At 41.1% G+C, this 25,375-nt stretch overlaps 1 protein-coding gene across 3 annotated transcripts in view; it reads right to left on the minus strand.

The window, feature by feature from the left end:
- Positions 1–25,375, minus strand: part of LOC124169758 (sodium/potassium/calcium exchanger Nckx30C-like) — a 262,408-nt gene that overhangs the window by 93,342 nt on the left and 143,691 nt on the right. For 2 of the 3 annotated variants that reach the window (XM_046548465.1, XM_046548464.1), the window contains one exon: positions 1,846–2,104. In XM_046548465.1, coding sequence (XP_046404421.1) covers positions 1,846–2,104 — 259 coding nt within the window. The remainder of the gene's footprint in view (positions 1–1,845; positions 2,105–25,375) is intronic. The other variant, XM_046548466.1, reaches the window with a different exon arrangement.

Consider the following 25,375-nt stretch of genomic DNA (forward strand, 5'->3'; position numbering starts at 1 on the left):
GTGCATTAAGAAAAGGCCAGATTCGTCACCACTGAAAATGTTTTTGGGGTCTCTGTCCTAGATCACCTCCTCTAGATCTTGCTTCCACTGATTGGCTTCCAGCTGATTTACATTTTGTCTAACACAAACCTTTTGACAACAGCGTTAGTATATCTTATTTCCGATGGATTCACAATTATTTTGAGTCGCAGATCATAATTTTTACCTTAATTTGACTCACCAAAAATGCGAATCATCCACGATTTTTTTAAAACATTGTTTGAATACAAAATGCTGGGGACCGAGAGAAATATTCCCATTACAGAACATTTCGGATTAAAGAAGTTCAAATTATCCAGGTTCCACTGTGCCTTCTTTCAACGTGAAATACTGATCGCTCTGCCGTCAGCGACACTAGTGGAGACTTTAGTAAACCCAATTAAATGCGCGGTGAGTGGCAACACACTTAACGGCCGACTTGATGATCCACAATTGCAGTATACGTGGCATAGGGGCTGCAGAGAGAAGGTTCCCAGGCCGTTCCCTTAAAGGCTTGATATTGTTGCCAATTTGGGAGTGTTTTGTTTCTAAAAATGTCCGTGGAGCGGCGATGAGAGCAGAGGGATCCTAATATTAATAATAATTGCAATTGAGTATTTACACTCGTGAGAGATAGTATTGAAAAGTAATAAAATAGATAGGATACATAATGTTTACTTTAAATTTCGATTAATTTGGAGAATCGAGGAGACGTGGGTGATGAAACTGACCGCAGGATTTTTGACGGTGGTGACGTGGCAACATGGCAAGGAGAGCAAAACGCGACCTCATTTCAGAGGAAATATAATATGCAAGGTTTTCATGAAAGAATGGAGCGGTTTTGAATAATGTTTAAATGAAAACAGAATTGTTTGCAGACTATGTTTCCCATTTCGAATTTGTCCTCTCAAACAGTTTTTTTTACATAATTAATAAATTTCAATATGTGCGCCCACAGTTGCTCCACAAATGTCCACAAGATAATCACTTCTACCAAAACATTAGTTAACATTACTTCGTTAATCATTGTCATTTCTTCATTAATCCCTTTCATACAGTGGTTTAGATCGCGAAATTTTTGTCTATAATAAATGTTTTTGATGTACCCCACAAGAAAGTTATCACGAAGTATGAGATCTGAAATCTTCACATAAATTACTGAACACGCACCATCATTTAATGAAAACCCTGTATAGTTTATTATAGATCATTTCCCCTTTAAATTCGGATATCTCTGCCGTCAGCGACGCGAGTGGCGACTTATGTAAACCCATTGAAAAGCGCCACAAATGACAACAAAACTAGTGAAATATTCTCGGGTTTTCCATCGGGTGAGTTGCTTGTTGGCCGACGTTTCGGTAGCTGAGGACGGTGGCAGACGCGGCTGTCACGTCCCGAGAACGAAGCTTGAACGGAGGCCTAAAAGAAACTCATCCGGTGGAAAACCCGAGATATCACCATTATCATGCGCCGGGAAAGAACAAAATCATATTTCAGACAAAAAATTCGGTGGCGCACTGGAGTATCCTCTGCTGTAATATTCGCGGGCTAGGTATATAGCAAGGGCTCCGATCGCAGCCGATGGAAATGGCGTGAAGTAACGAGATGATGATTGAAGAGGGCGCTGTAAGTGCGAGCATGATGTGGTGAGGGTGAACGCCGCCAAAAGTCTATGTGCATCTCGGACTGCCCGTTACATGCTATTGATTGATCAATGATTAGGTACTAAATAGATGTACTCGTAACATATGTAACTGTAGTTAGTAAGTAAGTAGTGGGTGTGGTGGGTGCAGTTGATAAGCGGGCCCGCCTCCGAGGTGGACTTACCGTCATGGAGGGGGTCGATGGTGTGTATCATGAGCTGGAGGAGGCCGTGCCTGAACTTGCCCGAGTGGTGAGCAGAAGAGGACGAACCTCCGGCCACCGCAGCCGCCGCCGACGAAGACGAACACGAAGACCCCGCCGCCCCCGATGGACGGCCCCCGCCTGCGACGCCTCCACCCGCCGCCGCCGCCGCTGCCGAGCCGCCCGTGCCCGAACCGCCCCCGACGCTCGTCTGGCTCGACGTCGTCCCCGCCGTCCCGTGCTGGAAGGAAGCAAACAGAGAAACGGGATATGGTCAGTCAGTCATAAATTGGCCCGAAGTACGACGAATTAGATTTATTTACTTGTTTATCATGTTTTATGTTCGCCAAGCATATACATAATTATAGGGTGAACAATCCAAGAATATAAAAAAAACTATAAAAAAAAATTGAAAATAAATTGGTCACAGCCACAAAAATAGTAAAAATCATGATAACAAATGCTGAAAAATGTTAACTAAATACTATCACAGTCGCGAAGCATATTCTTAACATCTTTTACAAAGCAGTCTTTCTTTTGATACAAGTCTAGATCGTTGAAACTTTTGTTATATACTACACAAATCCTTCGTATTGGCGTATTGGAATAATAATTTGTTTTAACCTTTGATATGTAAAATGTTCTTGCAGCAGGTGGACAACTGGACTTGTGGACAGGTATCTAGATGATCTAATTACTACAGTAGAGCCGGTAAGACCCGGTCAGTGAACCAATGGCGCGCAATAAAACAGATTAGGGGATCTAATTACTACAGTAGATCCGGTAAGACCCGATCAGTGAACCAATGGCGTGAAATAAAACAGATTAGGTGATCTAATTACTACAGTAGATCCGGCAAAAACCGTCAGTTAACCAATGGCGCTAATCACAACGTAGATGATCTAATTTTCACAGTGGAGCCGGTTTAAACCGTTCATTGAATCAATGGCGCGTATTAGAATGTATTAGATGATCTAATTACTACAGTAGAGCCGGTAAGAACCGGTCAGTGAACCATAAAGTGTAGCGGAATACAGCGTATTAGACTATCTAATTACTGCTGATTAGAGTCTCTGGAGATTAGAGTATAGGTTTAAGAATGATAAGCAGCATTTTTGGTCGGTTAGGAGAGGCAGCTTCTAGATGAGATACGGAGGAGACAGAAAACTTTGACGGAGCGATTGCTGAGCGGGATTTAGACGTTGAAAGTTGTGTTGGAGGATAGAATGTTGGGTACACAAGAGAGATGGTAGCTGCCTCTCCTCACCAACCATGTCAAGCACTTCGTCGTTCCTCCTCCTCTCATCATCATCAAAAACCATTTGGCTTAACCGGGATTCGAATCCGGATCTCAGGGTTCCGGAATCCCTTGGATACGGGACCCCAGTATACTCGGGATAAGTAGAAAAGAACACAGTAGCTCAGAATATTTTACAAATCGGTCCTCAATTATAAGTCGTTGATGATGAAGGTTATTAGAAAATATTACGGCGTTTTTCCAAAATATGTAGCATACAAAATACATGACGACCTCGACGATAGTGCAGTAGATAGGATAGCTGTGATGGAAATAACGTACGTAGTAATGACGTAACAATGATGATTGTCGAAGAATCCACGAGTAACTTATATGGGTCGAATGCAACCGAAATTATGAAGTGTTATAATGGGGGTTTGAATTCTAAATGAAATTTAAGCGAATTTGACGCTGCATTAGAATGAATGTGTTTTATTTTTTGTATTATTCATTAATCACTTAAAATGCGCTTCAGTAAAAAAATGTTATTCCATTGTAACCTGCATGTTGTTCTTACCAAAAATCAGGGATCGTAAGTAAAGATCGAGTATTTCACCCATTTTCGTTGAATTTTGTTATTTGTATTTTTGTAATCTTGTCTCTTATACTTTGCTGTTGTTTAAAAGTTTAACGTATTACTTATATCCGTTTTTATCATGCTATCTTTTCAATGTAAATTGGCAGAAATGCTGTATGTGCTCAACTAATCAAATAAATAAATAGACTCCAGTTCCTTAATCATACCCTGTACAACTCCAAGCACTTCCGCTAGGGCTGAAGTAGAAAAAGTTGGCACTACTTCGCAACATAAAACTTTCAATTAACATTTATTTGTCTTATTAGTATTCTTCACGAGTTCCCACGGAAACAGCCAATCAGCGTCCCCGCGGGGCGTGGGGGAGGGGAAAAGTCTCGCGGTTCGGGAATGTCCTCGTCGTCGGGCGCATGCGCAAAACCCGAATCAGCTGTAATTTTTTAAATTGGAATTTAAGGTCGTGCAGCGGTATGAAGTACTCACGTTGAAGTACTGTGACCGCTGTGTTGTTGATTTAGTGAGCTGTCCAACAGTGCATACATTCTCATGAATACGCGTCGAATGACGGATATCAATAACAGACTGGCTGCCGTTTTACACAAACGAATCACAATGGATCAGAATGCCATCGGAAAACTCAGATGGCAAGCCTTTCAAATATGTAGTCACCTTAAAACTCACATCTACTTCCTATAGTTCTCGACTGCATTAAAATCCACGTATTCAGTGTAATTTCACCAGAATATTTAAGACGACGCATCACTCGCGACCGGTCGTGTTTACATCTACTGTCGTTACGCGCATTACGCGATCCAAACTTCAACTTCTACCTCTAAAATTTATGAGCAATTGTTGTCGACATTTCCATGCATCTAGCAGTGTGTATATAATTTAAAAATTTTACCCCAGGATTTCTCTACCCCCTTCGAAAATGCTTAATTTTGTAAACACACCTTCGACAAAATTTTATCGTAAATGTTGACAAAGGTCTAATATATACTAACTGAATATTAAAATATTATGACGTAAGTTTTAAGTGAGTAAACCGTGGGGAAAGAAGGCAGAATACGATTGGTAAAAGGAGACTAATCCGTTCTTCAAACGGCACCATGACAATTTGACAATAGCGTTCTCAAAAACGTCATATCCTGCGAGTAATGCTATATAACGCGAACAAATGTCCAAACAGGTTTTATCCTCGTACATTCAGCAAATGCGTAAAAAATCAGGCGTAACGTGCATGCCGTACTAGTTTCTCAAGTATAAGTATAATTTTTAACACTGAATGGGCGAAAAAAGCACTATTTCAAAAATCTCGTAAAACGGCCACGGTAGATTTTAAGGACGCGAGCAGCAGGAGCAGTAGCCATAACGAGGAAAGGACAGAAAATCAATTGTGGAAAGGGAATTAGGAGGAGAGGAGTAGATATCATTTGGAGGACATTTAAAGGACAGACCGAGGAGAGCGATACGGAATGAAAATAACGAAAATCACGTCGTGTTGATACCAAAAATCTCCGATCAAATACCCTGAACTATGTGTCGACCCATGATAGGAAATCATTATTACCTTGAAGTTTTACCTATCACAGAACTCACAAAATCTTTCGCCCACCAGATGCGCAGAATGGGGAGGTGAAAAGCGTGAGAGGGGTTAGGAAACGGAGGGGGAAAGTCAGCACATGGTAAACATAGTGACGAACATATCACGAAAGTGTACCTACAGGGATCCTGACTTACAAAAAATATTGGGGGGCCCAAACCGGGGATCCTGCCCCGGGAAATTTTATGAGTGGTGAGTTTTAAGTTTTTTAACCATTTTAGAAGTCAACATTAGAAACCTGATAGCCCTAATCTCGATATCTGGACACTCCGGGGAAAATCAACAAGCCTGACACATTTTTTCCTCACACCCATAACGTATTTTTGAGGGGGCTCGGGCCCCCTCATGGCCCATGGAGTCGGCGCCACTGTGTACCGAGCAGTGTATTTCAAAGCCGTATTGGACATTACGACTGGTAATGAAGCTCAAAGCATCTAGCCGACCCTTAACTGCCGTCCAACTCCGTAAAGGGCAAAAAGCCCCTCCATAACACAATGCTACAAATGGCTGAAGAGATAAAAATTCATTGAAATCATGCGAACAGTCGCAAAGTTGGCAGCAAAAGTCGAAGGCGTGATCCCATCGGGTTCATCTTTTAATTAAGATAAACGGCTGTAAGAGAATGAAATTTTCCGCTCTTAAATTCGCCCATTACGTAGCGCTGTAAATTTTTGCTAGGTCGAGTGAAAGTGTTTGCACCGAAGGACATCCTACACACCACCCCAAAAAGTATTCGCCGGTGATTTTCAACAATTAGATTAAAAATACTAAACACGATATCACTTAAAATTTGTGAAAAAATATCGCAATAGGTAAAGAAAACTGAAAGTATGAGATAAAAAAGAGAGAGAAAAAAAAGAATGAAAATTGTCTCGCATTAGAATGCAGTCACAATACTCTAATCAAAGCGTCGGAAAGCTTAGCAGTGAAAAACTAGATTTTTTGCTACTTTTGTCATTAGGGTTTTTCCATTCAAAATAACTTAAGCTCCAATGAAAAGTACTTTTAACAAGCGCTACAACCTTGAAAACTTAAAAAAATGTATAAAGTTTTTAAGAGTGACGAACGAATTTTCCACTTCAATAACTCTAAGGTTAGTCAATACGTTACAGCCATTAAAAAAAAAACAAAAATGGCTGTTTTGGTCGAGGGTAATTGCAAGGAAAACAGTAATTTATGAATGCCTATATTTTGTGAATAAATAAGGCTAAACTGTTGACTTTATGTTCCGTTGACTTCTATAAAGCTTCTATGTGCCGTGGAAAATTCTTCGTATTTTCACCTCATAGTCGTAATTGCACTATAAATTGAATAATATGAAGCCTTAATGGATTAAAATCACGAGTAATATTTAAAAAATTCTGCACATGAGTCTTAGGACTGCGCCAGTTCATCATGAAGGGTTAGAAAAGATATTATTTAAAAATATAATTTTAAATAAAAATGAAACTACTTTCCTTCATTTTCAGAAAAAAGGTTGTCATCTCAAGGAAGCCGTAATTGACTTTATTTAGTACAATAATATTAACAGAATTTATAATGATAGTGGGGCTGAAAATTATTTCGGAATATATTTTAATGCGTCACATAGAAAATAAATATTCCCCTTAATCATTTGAACTTTGGTGTTTCTCTGGAAAATCCTAATGGAGGGCATGGTGCACCGAGACTCCCAACTTCGACCAAACAAATGAATGCTCAGAAGGGATTGAGAGGGCAGAGCAAATGCCTCTCACCCAACACGCAATCTGCCGCTCTCGAGGCGCAAGAAGAGGGCGTCGGAGCAATTGGACACGAAAGCGGAAAGCGAGAGAGGGAGAGAGACCACGAGCACAAATCAATCAATCAGCCGATGGAGAGAGGGAGAGAAGTGTCTTTTTAAGGTGGCCCCTTACGGTCATCAACGGGAAGTCAAAATATTGGACCAATGCTTGATCCACGACTCCTTTGTTGCCGTATGAACGGCCTTTATAGTATACTACTGTCCCCTCGAACAATATCAGCCACTATACTTTAAGCATTTGTATTTTACTCAGTTACCACGATACTATCGTAATATATCAAGTAATAATGGTAAAAATAAGTTAATATTGTGACGAAAAGCCTCGTCACGGCGCATTCTGCGTCCATCTCTTCTCCCCGATTCATATTGGCGCGCGGCAACAGCGAGTGATGAGCGACCTTCTTTTCTTTTTCCTATGTTGTCTGCTAGAATTTAGCATGTCTCTTGTTTTGTAAAGGGTATATAAGGCCCGGTATTGTGGGATGTGGGGTTGGTTGGATTCCTGAGAAAGCGGCAGTCGTTCCGCTAGAGAAGACGGAGGTCAGCTGTGACAGTGCCAAGGTGGGGCGACAAGACGGGGCTGCGACAGACGAGGGCTACGGCAATTTCGGAGGTCGGGCAACGCGACCAGGGGAAGGGCGTGCGGAGAGAGAAGCGTGGAGTACAGCGAGACACGAGAAAAGTGTCCTTGCTTTTTCGTCAGGACATCACGACATCGTCCAAGGATTTGCGGGAGGTGGTTCCCCGCGATCGACGCATCGTGACCCGGCGGCCAGGATTCGGACCCGCCGTCTTTGACACTTAAGTACTCTAAACCCTCTCCCGGGACGGGGAAATAATCCCGATCCCTCCCCCGCTCCAGCCAGCCCACGCGCCCTGTACGAAGAAAGTCCCCCAGTGTGCACGTGTGTCATCCTAATACTCATGTGGCTTCTGACACAAACTCACGTCTCTCTTTCTCGGTCTGAAGACCATTTTTTAATTGTATCACGATTCTCCCGTTCTCGTCATCCCTTCTGGTTGACGTCAGACTCATTTTTGATTGAACAGAACGTGGAGCATGTAACATTTGATAGTAGAACGACGAACATTACTCATAATTGCCTTTGAAGTGCAGCAAGATTTCGAGTGCCCGTGTCATAGCAATCTCTGAGAGTATACAGTGTTATTTTTGTCCATTTTTGTTCATTTACCCCAACAATCATCTCATCCCTCATTTATTAGATATAAGATTTCTCTTTCTTTTTGTGTATGGCATATTTGCTTCATTTTTATTTCTGCAAGTGTATCATTGATGTCTCGCCCAATTCAGCATCACTATTCCATCCCTCATTAGCGTTTAAGGACAGAAGTGTTCGTTTATTTTTCTCTAATAAATTTTTGTATGACAGTCATTCGCTGTGTACGAGGTCATTCATCCCTTTGCTGTGCCATTGTGTTTAATGCCGCGAGTTCCCATCTTGACCGCGAGCCCCAGAACCTACGAAAAATTAAGAACTCGGATAATAATCTCAGTTCGACGGTGCATGGCTCACGGGAGCGTTCCGTCACATCTGGCGCCCGACAACGCGGGGCTCGATCAGGGGAGAACTTGCCATTTAATTTTAATGTTCGTTTTTGATGCCACGAGGTTGGCACGTTTTGATCAAACGGCGTGTTGGGCGCGTACCGTCACATCTGGCGACCAACAACGCGGGGCCCGACCACGAGGGGACTCGCATTTAATTTTAATGTTCGTTTTTGATGCCACGAGGTTGGCACGTTTTGATCAAACGGCGTGTCGGGCGCGTACCGTCACATCTGGCGCCCGACAACGCGGGGCTCGATCAGGGGAGAACTTGCCATTTAATTTTAATGTTCGTTTTTGATGCCACGAGGTTGGCACGTTTTGATCACACGGCGTGTTGGGCGCGTTCCGTCACATCTGGCGCCCAACAACGCGGGGCGCGATCACGAGGGGATTTGCATTTAAATTTTGATGTTCGTTTTCGATGCCACTGTATTGGCACATTTTGATCATTCGGCGCTCGCGTCAGCTATTAGTGCATTTCACCCATATGAATGCGCGTGACCACGAGCCAACTCGTGATTATTATGTAATTGGGTTCAGGTTAGTCGACCTTTTGTTAGTTGTAGTGTCACGCCATTGGCAATCCATTCTCAAGTTTGAATCCGATTGTGTGTTTTTCTTGTACCATTGCGTTGTCGGTTTTCTTTTCTTTTTTTTTTTTGGTGTTTGTGGCCGATGAATGGTGGTCTACGGGTCGTTAGGGTATCCCTTTGTTTTATTCCTGCTGTTTAAGGGGATTCAATTATGGATACGTCCGACGATAAGGCACCCGCGTTTACCGTGTATCGGGAGGTCGCAAACGAAGTAGACGACTCCGATGACAAGAGCGTGAATTCAGAAACCGATGATTTAACTGACACATTCCGGGGAATGCTGTTAGATACGCCGGGTTCTGGCATGAATGGGCAACGTAAAACACAGCGTGAAGGTGACGAGGGGGGCGAAGCCAGCCGAACCGAATCGAGTCACGATTCTAATGATGATTATGTGTCTAATAAAACAATCTTATTGATGATACAAAAGATAAGCGCTCAAATTAACGCTCGTCACGAGAGTATAAGCGCTCAGATTAACGCTCGTAACGAGAGCCTGAGCGCTCAGCTTAACGCTAATTATGAAGCCATACAGAGCATGCGCTCTGAGATGAGTACAAATAATGAAGCATTGTGTCGGGAAATTAATCATAATCTACGACAGGAAGTTAGGAGTTGTCATGATATTCTACGGCAGGAAAAGTCCGTAATTAAAGATAAACTAAACAATGGTGAAACTCATTGCCTAGAAAAGGTGAATGAGATCGCGAAAAATGATCGCGATGAATGTCTAAGGGTGGTTGATTCACAAGTTGAAAACCTAGAGGTGCGCACAGACGCTCTAGAACGCTCTTATAATGACATTGCAAATCTTAAAAAGCACGAGGAAAATGCCGTCGAAATAGACGAACGCAGGGTAAAATCGCTCGAAGCGGAATTTGAGGCATTGAAGGATAGCGGCACGCCAGTAGCAACGGCGACGTTATCAAGTGAGTCATTGACGAAGCCCGTGTTCTCCGCTCGAGACGCCGATCACCCGATAGCGTTTTTAAAAGAAGTGGAAAATTGTCTCTCGATGATTACCGTTCCGGAAACGATGAAATCAAAAATGATTTTTACTGAAGATTCGGAAATCGGGAGGGAAAATTTAATTTTGTTTGCCACCCGCCAGTTAAAAAAGGCTGGGCTCAAAAGAAAGCGTAATCAAAACAAGACCCATTCAAATTTCCATGTCAGGGATTTAGTCTTGTTAAGGACACCTAAGGTGTCTGATACCCAGCTTGGGTTGTTTCATAAGTTTTTTCATTTGCTCTCGGGTCTATTTAGAATCTCAAGTTTAGTTTTAGTTTGTTGCTCGTTCATCTGGCTTATTCTTTCCGCGATATGCATGGATTCATCTCTTTCGTTTGGACACATCTTTTTCATTCACCCCTTAGGAAAGAGATGCATCCATGCAGGGGGGCGATGTGACGAAAAGCCTCGTCACGGCGCATTCTGCGTCCATCTCTTCTCCCCGATTCATATTGGCGCGCGGCAACAGCGAGTGATGAGCGACCTTCTTTTCTTTTTCCTATGTTGTCTGCTAGAATTTAGCATGTCTCTTGTTTTGTAAAGGGTATATAAGGCCCGGTATTGTGGGATGTGGGGTTGGTTGGATTCCTGAGAAAGCGGCAGTCGTTCCGCTAGAGAAGACGGAGGTCAGCTGTGACAGTGCCAAGGTGGGGCGACAAGACGGGGCTGCGACAGACGAGGGCTACGGCAATTTCGGAGGTCGGGCAACGCGACCAGGGGAAGGGCGTGCGGAGAGAGAAGCGTGGAGTACAGCGAGACACGAGAAAAGTGTCCTTGCTTTTTCGTCAGGACATCACGACATCGTCCAAGGATTTGCGGGAGGTGGTTCCCCGCGATCGACGCATCGTGACCCGGCGGCCAGGATTCGGACCCGCCGTCTTTGACACTTAAGTACTCTAAACCCTCTCCCGGGACGGGGAAATAATCCCGATCCCTCCCCCGCTCCAGCCAGCCCACGCGCCCTGTACGAAGAAAGTCCCCCAGTGTGCACGTGTGTCATCCTAATACTCATGTGGCTTCTGACACAAACTCACGTCTCTCTTTCTCGGTCTGAAGACCATTTTTTAATTGTATCACGATTCTCCCGTTCTCGTCATCCCTTCTGGTTGACGTCAGACTCATTTTTGATTGAACAGAACGTGGAGCATGTAACATTTGATAGTAGAACGACGAACATTACTCATAATTGCCTTTGAAGTGCAGCAAGATTTCGAGTGCCCGTGTCATAGCAATCTCTGAGAGTATACAGTGTTATTTTTGTCCATTTTTGTTCATTTACCCCAACAATCATCTCATCCCTCATTTATTAGATATAAGATTTCTCTTTCTTTTTGTGTATGGCATATTTGCTTCATTTTTATTTCTGCAAGTGTATCATTGATGTCTCGCCCAATTCAGCATCACTATTCCATCCCTCATTAGCGTTTAAGGACAGAAGTGTTCGTTTATTTTTCTCTAATAAATTTTTGTATGACAGTCATTCGCTGTGTACGAGGTCATTCATCCCTTTGCTGTGCCATTGTGTTTAATGCCGCGAGTTCCCATCTTGACCGCGAGCCCCAGAACCTACGAAAAATTAAGAACTCGGATAATAATCTCAGTTCGACGGTGCATGGCTCACGGGAGCGTTCCGTCACAATATCAAGTAATAATAAGTTTATAATATAAAAATAAATAAAAAAAATTAAGCATAATATTATAAATAAAATTTTTGATGATATTATTGATATATTTCTATGCACTATTGATTCGTGGATACTGAAGCAACACTCAAAAACTGAACTCCGTGCACCCTAAATATATTCGCTTTTCCAAATTTGTCAAATTCAAAAACCATTTACAGCGAAAGGACAAAAATCTAGAGCAACCAAATGTTACCAAAATCTGAAAAAAAATTATGGAAAAGTTTGACGAGGACAAATCAATCAATCAATCAGGCGATGGAGGAAAAGAAGTGCCTCTTACGGTGGCGTCACACGGTCATCGAAAAGTTGTCAAAATATTGGACCATTGCTTGATTCACATTTCCTTTCTTTCCACATGAACGGCCTCTCTCGTATACTACTGTAATAAATATTTGATGCCATTGTTGATTTATTTTTATGTATTTATTCGAGAACACTGATGCAAAAATCAAGAACGAACTCCGTGCACCCTAAAATTAGCCGTTTTCCCTACTATTTCATTTTTAAAATCTCATTTTAAGCAGAAATAGAAAAACCTAGAGCATCCAAACGTAATCAGGGGCTGAAAAAAGTATGGAAAATACAAATAAAAATAAACTCGAACAATGCGTTGAGTACGCTGTTGTAAATAATTAAACATTTTCAAACACTATCTAATTTTGAATTTAAATTAGCATAAACAATTCAAAGGAGATACGTAGTTATTTTTTCCATTAGGTCTATTTATACGTGGACTTCATTTAGTACTTGCTCATTATTATTTCTTTTGGTCAAACTTGTGCTTATAACCCTCCTCCAAAATCGTGTTTCTACAGCTTCGTTTGGTCATTTGACTCTTCTATAGGGACCGTGTCTCAAGGTTAGACATTAGCATATTCCATTTATCACTTCTCGCGAATTTCTTTCTGTTTTCAATGCTAATGTGGATACAGTAAATGAAAATTTACGTAAATAAATGCCTGAGAAAAATATCTGAGGCAGCATATTCAACATGAAAGTATTTGTGCATTTAGTTCATGAGTTGCTGATAACCCGCAGTTTGAGTGATTACTTCCATTATTGATTTTATTCGGCAGAACGAATATATACATCCTCTGGACGATATTGCGTTCCCTTCAGCTGCCATAGAAACAGCGAAGTAAATATAGAAAGGTTTCAAGCCTCCGTCAAAGTCGTCTAGCGCGTGAAGCAAAGACGGCTCAAGAATTTACACGAAGGCCGGCTTCAATCTCGACAGTTTCGTGAACAGGGGGTGAATAGCGTGGCCCCAGTTATCACGCGTGCTTGGCCGGCTGAAGTGATTACTTTGAACCCTGCGACAGTAGAAAACTTCAGGATTTCCAAAAAAACTAAATTTGAGGTGTCATTACCAAATTTCATCTGCAAATACATGAGAAAAAAAATCCCAAATTTTTTCCAGTTCAATCGGAAAATATTTTACCCAGGCCAAACACTTTCGAAGTTCACAAACATTTCCATTTTCCGAATGTTAAACATGTTGTCTGCCAGCCAGGAGACTAGGTGGATTTAAAATCTGATTCGGAGTGTGAATCCTGGCGTAGCAGGTAGAACACGTTTTGACGATGAAAAAAGCCGTTTTTCGAAAATACAACGCCATCACATAGCATAAGCCAATTAGGAATCTGGAAAACATTCGTAAATTCCACTCACGGGGAAAATATAAAATCACCATTCGATCAAACCTAATATTGTTCAGTTAACAGTATTTTCAGCTATTTTAGCCAACCGTAGGGCTACTTTCATGCATCTAACGTGTCTCTCTTTTACTCAATGTTTAACAGAAAAATAGACAAAAAATCAATACGAAAAGCAAGTTACTGATTAGCTGGAAGATAATGGTGAAAATACTACGAAGATAATTCTATTTATTTCTACCATTCACAGATGAATTCTGAGCAGAAGGCAGTCGAAATTGTATTTAAAGACGCAAATTAAAATTTGGGTAACAATTCACAAGAATTTAAGCAGAATCATACCTGTCGGAAATTTATTCAAGATTTATCGATTCTAGTGCGGAGATTTAATAGCATGAATTTCGGAGAAAAACAAGATGAATTTTCTTTATAAAAATAGAAAGTTGACAGCAGTGATATCAATATTATTAAGTTGATGGGCAGGATAATTTATAAACGTTTCCTGTCAACGTATAAAAAGTACCAGCCGTCGGATTTGATTCGGCTTTACGTGGGCCCTTCCAATTAAATTTACCACCGGGTCGACGGACTTAAGTCACATGCTGTTTCAGGGTGCCTTCACAGCTCGCCCTGGCGTGGACGCCCCGGATCGCCAGCCAATCAGATCCCATATTCGAGAATTGATGACGTCAGGTCGCCAACTCGCTGCGTCGTCGCAGAAAAATCTGTTCGTGTTGGATTTTCTCTGCGTGGAGGCGACAATATGCGGGGATTTCGAATTGGTGTTTGTAACGGGGAAGCTAAAGTAAGCAAATTGAAGGAGCGGCTCTAGTGGGAGTAAAGAATGCTATTAATTTCCTTATTCACTATTATCTTGAAGTTTTCAGCATCCATATTTGGACTTATTCTTAAAATAAGATAAATGATAGCTTTAAATAACATTCCAATCACAGAGGACCGTGCATTAGCATAATGAATTCCCTTCATCGGTATTACAACGTAATTACAGCGTGGGAACTCATTGCTGGTGGCTATGGTGTTTTTAATACCAATAAATAATATCTGAATGTACCCTCAAGATCTGCTCAGCTGAAGCTTTTTAAATAGCATGGCTGGGATAATCTGCTGGAACAACGGTTATCATCAATAAATGTTCCACATATATTTTCACGAAACTCATGTTCGCTGAGTGTATTTAACATGTTATTTTTGTATATTCCTAGTGAGGAAATAAAACTTCTATGCCAAAATAACGCATAGGCAACTGCCATCACTAAACACAAGATTGACTTCCTTTCTTCCATAGCAAAATTTTCTTCCAATGCTCTCCAAATCTTTAAAGAGGATAGTTTAAGAAATTAAATCTGCGCGAATATGCACAAAAAATATATTTTATGTGCAATTGACTCGAAATCATTAAATGGCATGCTCCCGGGCCGATATATAGGACACGCCGCTTCTTGACTTTCATTTTTTTCTCAACGCAGAGCTATGAAGGCACCCTCATTCGTGGCACGGAAACAACACGGTGAGGACACCAGTATGGGAGTGAGCGAGAGCTTATTATTGGCAAATATATTTCGTGCAATACTCCATTCAATCAGGCAATTCCCCCCCTGGCTCCTAGTGGCGTAGCCAGGGGGGGAACCGGGGGGTCTGGACCCCCCCGAAATATAAAAATACAATCATTTTCCTTCATAAAAGACAACAAATCATTGAAAAATCATGAATTCAAAAAATATTTCTTTAAAAAATGATTTTTTTTCGATTATGAAAAGTGTTAAAATTAGTTTAAAATCCGTAACTTAGTAACCTGTTTTTCAAAAATTCCCTCCCCTGGTTTTGGACGCCCCCCGAACGAAATTCCTGGCTACGCCACTGGGCTAGCATAAGAGGTCTCCAAATATTTCTTTGCATATCGGGTGACGTATTTCGGAAGAAACACGTGTTATAAAGGCAAAGTAAACTACCGTCATCTCTTGAAGAGTTTCCAAACTACTTTGAAACCATGCTTATGAATTTGTTTACAATATTTATTTACAATAAAATTTTTGTTTTGATTGTTTACATTTATATTTCATGTTTGTCACTGTGTCACTGTAAATTGACATAAATGCTTTATGTGAGTAATTACTTAAATAAATAAATTTCAACGTGGCAGTAAATATATCACTACCGCGTGATTTATTGTTTAGTTTTGTTTACGTAATATTTTGTATACGGAAATGTTGAAGCCCAAACCATTCCATTTTCTATGAAGTCTCTTGGGAATTTATTATTTTTCCAAAATGATGAATGTATCTCGGGAAATGCATTGCATTCTTTAATACATAATCAACGTTTTTGCAAATACTCTTGTATATTATATGCTCTGTGTTATATTTACAATGCTCAAAAGGAAAATAATATTTTAACCTTAAAATTTGAATTATTAATCGATTATGAGTTAACTGCAATGGACAACTGCAGTATTTTCAGTTATATTACAACTAATTTATTCCATATTTTACGTTCCTTATGTACCTTCAATTGAATGCAGCCATAGCTGTTCAAAGTCATGCTTCAAGTAATCGTCTGGTACACAAATGCAAGTAAAATTACGTTTTGGCATTGGATTGCATATCAACCATGGGCTGCACAATTGATATAAACTTAACCCTCTAACGTTCCCCTCAAATTAATTCCTTCAATTATGATGTTTCATATTGAGTTAAAATTGGGTTTCACAATATCTATTCTAATTTCTTCCCATGGTCTTTAGCTAAAGACTACCCTGTAAATATCAAGTAGTCAACTGCCTATCTTTTTAATGGAATTGGATTCCATTCCGCGTGTGGATTACACGATTAAAGTGAACTTAAACTTTCATCAAATCCCTTAAATTTCCTTTGAATAACACTGCAATTACAATGCTATGTGATATATTACAGATTTTCGATTTTCTCTCATTCCTGAACTTAAAAAAACACTTGTAATCTTTTTATCTTGTTATCTGCTCTCCTAGTCCCTTCCTTTCTTACAACCTCGACTGTTTATTTTCTGAGAGGGAATATTGGCAACCGATATTTCTAACCCAAGCTAATTCCTTCCTAGCCCTGCAATGGCCGCATTCCATCACTATTAGGTTCGAAATACTTTTAAATCGTCCTATACCCACCCTGAAAATTCTACTACATGCATGTAAACAAAAACGGATCCCTATGGCGTTCGAGATCGAGTTTTAGGAAAAATAAAAGTTATCACCTTTTTCAATTGTGACTCTCACGTTCTTCCCTTCCCTTTTTGTTACAGGCTATCCTGTTCACGCTAAGTAGTCAACTCTTTTTCTTTCTCAGCTGCAAGCTTTCCGATCATCGTGCGTTGAATTTTTCTGCCACGAATATCTCAATAGAGGATTCTCAAGTCAGCTAATGAATGTGCTGCCAAACACCGCGCCTTTTAAGGCTTACAAGAATCGCCACTCGTTTTGCTGACAGCAAAGTCATCCAAATTTCCCGGGCAGATAAGTTATAATTAGGGCATTTAACCGAAATTTATATTCCCGATAACACATTCTATCAAATGCATAATTTTTCAACGATATATCTTGCGAGTGATTAGTCTATAGCAAATATTTAACTTACTTAAATATATGGAAAACTCAGTGCTCATCTCCGCACTGCAGACATTAAAAAAAATAAAATGACCCGTAAATGGCAACATGAATCATGCATCCACGAAACTAAGTGGGGTCTACACAATGTATTCCAGTTGGATTCCGTCATACCCTCTACATATTAATGGACAAAGTGTGTTTTTATGTCATGAAAAATACGAATACCATTTGTATCCTGCACGATCTGGATCCAAGGCGTCCTCTGGAAATGTGTAGGTACCCTGTGGCTATCACACAGTGCCATTCACTGATGCGCACACAGACGTCTCGTGAAGAGCAAGTGGTCTGCAAAGAGCGTGCCACGGTGCGCGAAGGGCACGCGCGTTCGCGTGTCCTTTGTCTTCGGCCCTTCGGGCCGCCCTCCGGAGACCTTGGCAGAGGCTAGTGCACCCAAATCAATAGCCCAACCACCGCCTAATGTATTCGCGCCCGTATATCTTCGCATCGCATTTGCATACCGACGGCGTTTCTTTCGGTGGTACCATTATTTCGTTCGCTTTATCGCTAATGGCTGACACGGGGTTTTTCCAGCCGGGGAATGCCTTCTACGTCCACTCTTCGGAGAACGCAGAGGAGGAGAGGGAGGGGGGATTCTTATCTCCGGAAAGCCTTGAGATATGGGCGACCCCTCTCGCTGGAATAACAATAATCCTGGAAGCCAATGACACAAGATGGACGCCGGAGGCGCCTCCGGACGCTTCTAGACGCCGCAGAGCAGAACCACACGAACTCGCTTCGAAGAGAGCCCTCGCACACATTCCATTGCACACGATGTCTTATAGAAGCTCTTTCTTACTTGAAAGTCTTAAATTGCTTCCACTCCTACGTGCAAATTTACTAATTATTACGTCGTTTGTCAAATCAAATATAAAAGAGTTCCCATAAACGCTGATTTTCACAATTATTGCACAAGGAACAATGATGCCATATACCACAATTATGAATTAATCTCTCAGTGATAAAAAAACCTGGGCTGTTTTTACGAAATAAAAATACCACTGGAGTTAGGAGGTTTCATTGGCATTAATGTTTTCAAAACTTGAGTGAAGCAACCGTCAAATACAAAACTGCAACACTCAATTGAGGGGATACGACCATAAGCTTCATTTTAACACTAATTTTCCGTGTGCACTGTACATTATTATTATTATTATATGAACCAGATTGTCTCTGTTTTTCACTATTAATGTAAATATACAGTAAAATTGAATACAACTACGGTCTGTCTACATGAGATTTCAACAGTAATTTTAATAATAAACATGACACCGCGAAAGCAGTTAGCACTCACTTGCTTCGGAGAGCACATCTAGCCGACATGCATGAACCATACGACACTAGGACCGAATACTAATCCAATAACACTACCTTAACATATAAGATTTGAATGTCATCGTGAAAAGGATAACAAATAAGTATCACGACGCTTCCAATATTCTCTTTTCTCGGCATGGTTACCAGTCTAATTTAAACGAATCATTTGTCAATATAATGTTATTTACGTAGCAATGTCCCGATATAAGAGATAAACTAATTCTTTGTGAAATATCTATTTATCCATGCATTATTGTACTATGTATACATCTAATATTGTATCTATCTATTTCCTTGTAAAAGCCACTCCTTAGGTGCCAAGGCCCTGATATAGACGTATCGATACAAAATTTTTAACAAACTCTCCATTGAAAGGGAAACTACCTACCTTGTATTTGTCGCACGAAAACTGTATTTTACAGCTATAGACTGTATATGTACAACTGCTAATTTTAACTAGACGAAATGTGTGTAATCAATCACTCGTGTGCGGACTGAGATAGTACATAGATTTAAACTAGTTGCAATGAAGTGAATTTTGGGACTAAATCGCAACTTTTTCGGCCTCAGTGGCGGCTAAGATAATTCCTCACCTACCATACCGAAGGTCGCGGGTTTGAGTCCCGCCTGGATAGTTTTCCCCTTCCAGGACATGGGTGTGTGAGATCGTTTGTTGTTGATTGTTTAAACTCCCGATGAAAAGGCCACATTGTGCTGTTTTCGGGGATAATTGAGATTAAAAAAAAAACTCGAGTAGTAATCAAGTCGACTCGTCTATGGAAGGTCTAATACGCCGCAGCTGAAAAAAATAGCTTGGGGTTGATATTTGAGAGGGTTAATTTAGAACGGAGGGTTGCTGGGATCTGCTTCTAAATAACTTCACGAGGGAAACGCAAATAAGAAATATTTGTAGTAATGCCCAGAGGAAGCTGGAATTTGTCAAGCATGTCTATAGAAGGTCCTCGGATGAAAAAGAGAGAGAGAGGTTGTAATTTGGACTCGACAGGCAGCACCTCGAATCGTAGCGAAAGTATGAGATCCGATGAAGACAGACTTAATCCGAGAATTAAATAAAATACAGAGGAAAGCTGAGCTATTCGTCAAGATATGCCGTGAGAGATTAGAGAGCTTTATAAAGGTTTTAAACAAATTAGACTGTGAGCCACTGGAGACTCAGAGGTTATATGCTAGGCTAATTGCTTGAGCAATTAAGAACGAACTTTCAGAGCTCTCCGGAGAACATTAACCTTACAAAACCTCGTACAAGGTGCGTTCTGGAAATAATAGGATCTAAATTTTTAAATTTCTACTGTATTTGGAGAGTCCAGTGGTCAGTTTTTATAAATTATTTTGGTGTACACGACCCTGAAGTATGATAAAAAATTTCAGCTGCATTCACTGTTTACTTTTTCAGAAGCAGCCGCTACGGTTACACGTGTTTTTATAGCTTGGTGATTTTCGGCTTACACTTCATTGCACATATTTATTCATTCATATTGCACATTGGAAATTCTCCACCTTGAGAAAAAGGGAAGAAGGATGGACTGCTTGGAGGAGTTGGAGATAAGAAAGCACATCAGGAGTGGAATTTTAGTAAATGAGAATATTTTTGTCAACCATTCCCTCCTCTTGGAAATTCCCCTGAAGTTGAGTAACGCTCCAACTCCAACGCAACGCAACCTTCCCCTACCAACGCGTAATAGCAACCAAATAAACAACAAAATAACTATAAAAATAACGATTTGTGTACCTGAAGACGTCGCCTCTGCGACGAAACCGGTCGTCTTAAATAAATTGTGTGATAAAGTCACACCTTTTAATTGTTTAAAATTGATTTTCCCAAAGTTAAGCCTGAAACAATCGAGTTCATCACACTTCATTGCTAGTTCGTGAATTTTTTCCCAAATAAATACTGTAGCGATGTTCCAGCCACTATATTTGCCATACACGGCTCCGTGTGACGTTTTTCCATTTCCAAAACTGAAGCGAGCCTTAAAGGGCCCTCATTAAACAAGCATAGATGAAACGAAAAAGGAATCGCTGACAGAGCTAAGTTTGCCGAGTTTGGCAAGTGCTTCGAGGATTGGAAGAAGCGCTGACACATTCGCAAAATATCTACCGGGGACTATTTTGAATGCGACAACATTAATGAAAACAAATTATTTCATAATATATTTAACAAATAATATTTTAACAAGTATATCTATATTTTTTCACAAAAACTATAATTTCTGTTATTTCATGAACGCAACTCGTACGTCCAGACCAGACAGAATCGAAAAAAAAACAAGAGACATTTTGATCACAGGCTTTCCTGGCGTATCAAATCGTGGAAGGTTACTCGGGAATTCCACCGGGTCAGATTCTCCAACTCCATCTCGGCCGACGATGCCCTGATGGCGATGGACAATTCGTACTTCGAAACGTCGGCTGAGATGAAGTTGGAGAACCTGACCCGGTGGAATTCCGGACTAACCTTCCACGAAGAGATATTTTGCCTAGTGATAGGAATTCGCTTTCCCCCGAACGTTTAGAAATTTAATTAATTCTATGCTCAACTCACCTAGTCAAATATCTAAAAAGCATACTTTATTGTGAGCGGCTGGTGTCGGGTAGTGAAAGCTACACCGGCTAACCTCCACCTTGGCTGTCGACTGCTGATTGTCGTTACGACATTCAACACTTAGGATGGTAATGCCCCGGGTAATCTCTGTAAGAGGAATTTAAGTATACCGGGACTAGCCACGGTGATAACTTTACGGTATTCAACCGCAATGCACAAATTATGCGAAAAATCCACAGGGAAAAAATCATTCGCCTAGACCGGGATTCGAATCCGGATCCCTCAATTCCGGCCCAGTGCTTTAGTCAGTTAAGCTACCATGGCGTCATTCTTCCCAATGGAAATTTGTGGACTAAACCGCACAAGGTGGCATGAACTGCTGAGCATATGATACGACAAGCAGTCCAAATCTGCGCACAGCGCCACAGCCGGAGAGAAAAGCTTAAACGTTGAACACATAGAGGTGTTCGCTCTGGACGAATTTAAGTATACTGGGACTAGCCACGGTGATAACTTTACGGGAGTCACCCGCAATGCGCAAATTATGCGAAAGATCCTCAGAGAAAAAAATCATTCGCCTTGACCGGGATTCGAACCCGGGGAGGATTGGGAGAAGGACGGAGGGGAGGATGAGAGGGGGGATTCCACAGGAGAGAATGACGCCTCGATAGCTTAATTGGCTGAAGCACTCGGCTGGAAATCGAGGGATCCGGGTTCGAATTCCGGTCGAGGCGAATTGTTTTTTCTCCGTGGATTTTTCACACAATCCGTAAAGGCCGTTTTACACGGGACACGGAATTGCGCAGGTTAGAGCTGCATTAATTTCTAAAATGGCGTGGAATTGCGCGAATGCATGAACGAAATTAGAACAGGGGCTATTTTGCCGTCTCGCATCCACGCATTCTCGCATGTGTTCTAGCTATTCACCGCTTTACACGACGCAATTTTGATTGCGCCTTCGCACGTACGTCAGATTGCGCAATTCCTTGTACCGTGTAAAACGGCCTTAAGAGGATGTCGTAACGACATTCGGCCCTGAAGATGGAGTACAACTTGTACCCCGAAACGTCGGCAGCCGTGGAGGAGATTAACCGGCGGAGCACCCGAACAGTCTTCACCACCAGCATACCACGGGAAGGCACCTTACACCCCCCGCCTTACGCTCATTGAGGAGACCTACGAGATAGTATGTGGATACAGATGATATAGAAGTATTCAGCAGGGATGGCAACAGAAACTAAACGAAAGTCAAAACCAGTAAAATTTCAATAGTTACATTCCCGGGAGCGAAATGTAGAAACGAAACGAAATGGATTTAAATCCGGGGAGCTATAAACTCAGGTTCGAAACGAAATCGGAGACAAAAACTACTTCGGGTCGAAACTAAACTAAAACTCGGGGACGAAACGAAAACGTAGATAATGCTTCGCACCGGAGGGACCACGTGCTTCATAATCAGTTTACTTTCAACCCACATACCAAGTACAATATATGGTTGAATGAAGTAGAGGTTCGGCCTACCGCCATTAGATGCCCGGGGCACTCATATTTTTACCACTAACAGGAGAATGGTGAACACAAACCGGCCATTCGATTTTTCAAAGCTGAATGTTTTAACATCTCTACACCTATGCCAAACGTAATGGGTCGAAACTATTTCCTCTCATCCCCCTCCACTCAACTTCTGGGATCGGATCTTAACCATGAGCATCGGGGTTTCGAATTTAGTTTCGTTTCTGGGAGTAAAGTTTCGGCCCGGGTCGAAACTAAACTCCTCGGTGATTTTAATTTTGTGCAGGAACAGAACTAAACTTTGGCCTCGTATTTTCGTTTCCTATCGGGTCGTAACGAAACATTTTCGTTTCGTTTCCCTGGTATTCAGTGATTCACTGTGGATGCGGATGTAGTCGTATTCAGAGTATTCCATGATAAATGGAAATTGCTCTTCGTAACTGTGACTCTGGGAACAGTATAACATTAGGCTGCGGCCAGATCATAACTCGCGACCGCACCCCTGAAATATTTCGGTTCGGGCGGAGCCAAGGTTTTGCTTGGGTCCCTCCGAACCCACTGTCGTCCACAGAGCCTGCTCACCATCTACCCTCGAATCCCGTAATTTATGACGCTTTGGAATTCCTCGCGAATTCCAACTCTTCGTTCAACAGCTCTTGATTCGCAAGGCACCCTCCAATGAGGGTGGACGGTTGCCCACATCCATTCCGGGATATCCATATGCATACATTCCTCGCGAAAGTTAACGGCGCCCTAGACGATTTTTGGAACTGGAAGAGTCAATTCCATGGGCATTAAAAATTGAGAAATGGTCGACTACTCACTTCGCAAATGATAAATTTGCTGAATCCGGCCGCGGCGCAGCGCCACCAGTCCAATCGACAGACAAACTCAACGTAAACTTACGGAGTTACGTAATATTTTAACTTTTAATGAATTCGTGTCTAGTATGAATTGAATCTTATCAACAAATACCAAATGGAACGACCGCGGATAGAGAAATGAATGAATAGGGAAATTATCGTATCGCACGTGGTTTAAAATGCGATATCGATGGATAAGTTCTAACAACACGTATCTCAAAAATAGCAACTTTTAAGAAGAGAAAAAAACGATAATTTTTTTATTTGTACACTGACATTAAAAACCAAAAGTTCATAAAACTGAAAAAGAAGCATTCATTTGCAAACAAAGAGTTGTTTTTTGCTTGTGTTTTATTTTTTAATGTTATACACTTTGTATAAGATACCTGTCTCAAACCGGCCGAATTTGAGATACATGTTGTTAGAACTAAGCCATCGATATACTCATTTTAACTGGTTAAAATAATCGAAATTCAAATCAGATAGATAATTACAAGAAAATTATACCTCAGCATGTGAAATTCAAACAATGTATGGATTAAATATCACCAGCGAAGATTATGTGTTTCCATGCGGTAAGCGTCGAATACTGCGTGGAATGCCAGCACAAAATATGACATCTAATTTTCATAATGAATCATGCTAACGCTTACGTACTATAGAGTTAATTATTCAAAAACATGGATAAATGCCATCACCAAGTGGTGACGGTAGAGATTAATCGAATCACCATTTTTCGTCGGAAAGGCGAGAATTTATGGGAAATATCCCCTATAAATCCGTCAGTAGGACCTCAGAGTGATGCCAGAACAAAATATGACATCTTGTATTCGGAATTACTCATGATGACGGTTATTCTTACTGTAAAATTATCGACACAAAAACATGGGCAAATACCATCGCCAAGGGGTCACCTTAGATTTTTATCGAATCGCCATTTTTCGTCGCAAAGGCGAGAATATATTGGAATTACCCCTTTTACATCCATCGATAGACCCTCTGAGTGATTCCAGCACAAAATATGACATCTTATTTTCAGAATTAATCATGCTAACGCTTACATACTGTAAGAGGTATTCATTCAAAAATATGGACAAATGCCATCACCAAGTGGTGACCGTACAGTTTTATCGAATCGCCATTTTTCGTCGGAAAGGCGAGCATTCATGGGATTTATCCCCTACAAATCCGTCGGTAAGCCCTCTGAGAGAAGACAGTGCAAATATACTATCTTATTTCCAGAATTAATCATGCTAACGGTTACATATTGTTGAGTAATCTATTTATAAACATGGACAAATAGTATCACCCAGGGGTGACCGTAGGGTTTTATCGAATCACAATTTTTTGCCGGAAAGGCGAGAATTTATGGGAAATATTCCCTATAAATCCGTCGGTAGGACCTCAGAGTGATGCCAGCACGAAATATGACATAATGTATTCGAAAATATTAATGATGACGGTTAAATACAGTAGAGTTATCTACTCGCATACATGGACAAAAACCATCGGCAGGGGACGACAGAATGGTTTTATCAATTAGCCAATTTTTCGTCGAAAAGGCAAGCATTTATGGGAATTATCCGTCCGTAACACCTATGAGAGAAGCCAGCACAAATATATTATCTCATACTCAGAATTAGTCATGCTAACTGTTACATACAGTAGAGAAATCTATGGACAAATATCATAGGCAGGGGGTGACGCTGGGGTTTTATCGAATCGTTAAAAAAGGGATCAATTATGGGAATTTCATTTCAAAGTTGGCCGCACTTTTTCATAAGCTCTCAGTTTCCCCTCCAATCCTTTTCCCTAACCCCTCCCATTCTTTTTACCTCCCCTGCTCCGCCCATTTAGAGGATAAAAGCTATAG

Source organism: Ischnura elegans, chromosome 12 (assembly GCF_921293095.1).
Source record: "Ischnura elegans chromosome 12, ioIscEleg1.1, whole genome shotgun sequence".
Classification (NCBI taxonomy): Eukaryota; Metazoa; Arthropoda; class Insecta; order Odonata; family Coenagrionidae; genus Ischnura; species Ischnura elegans.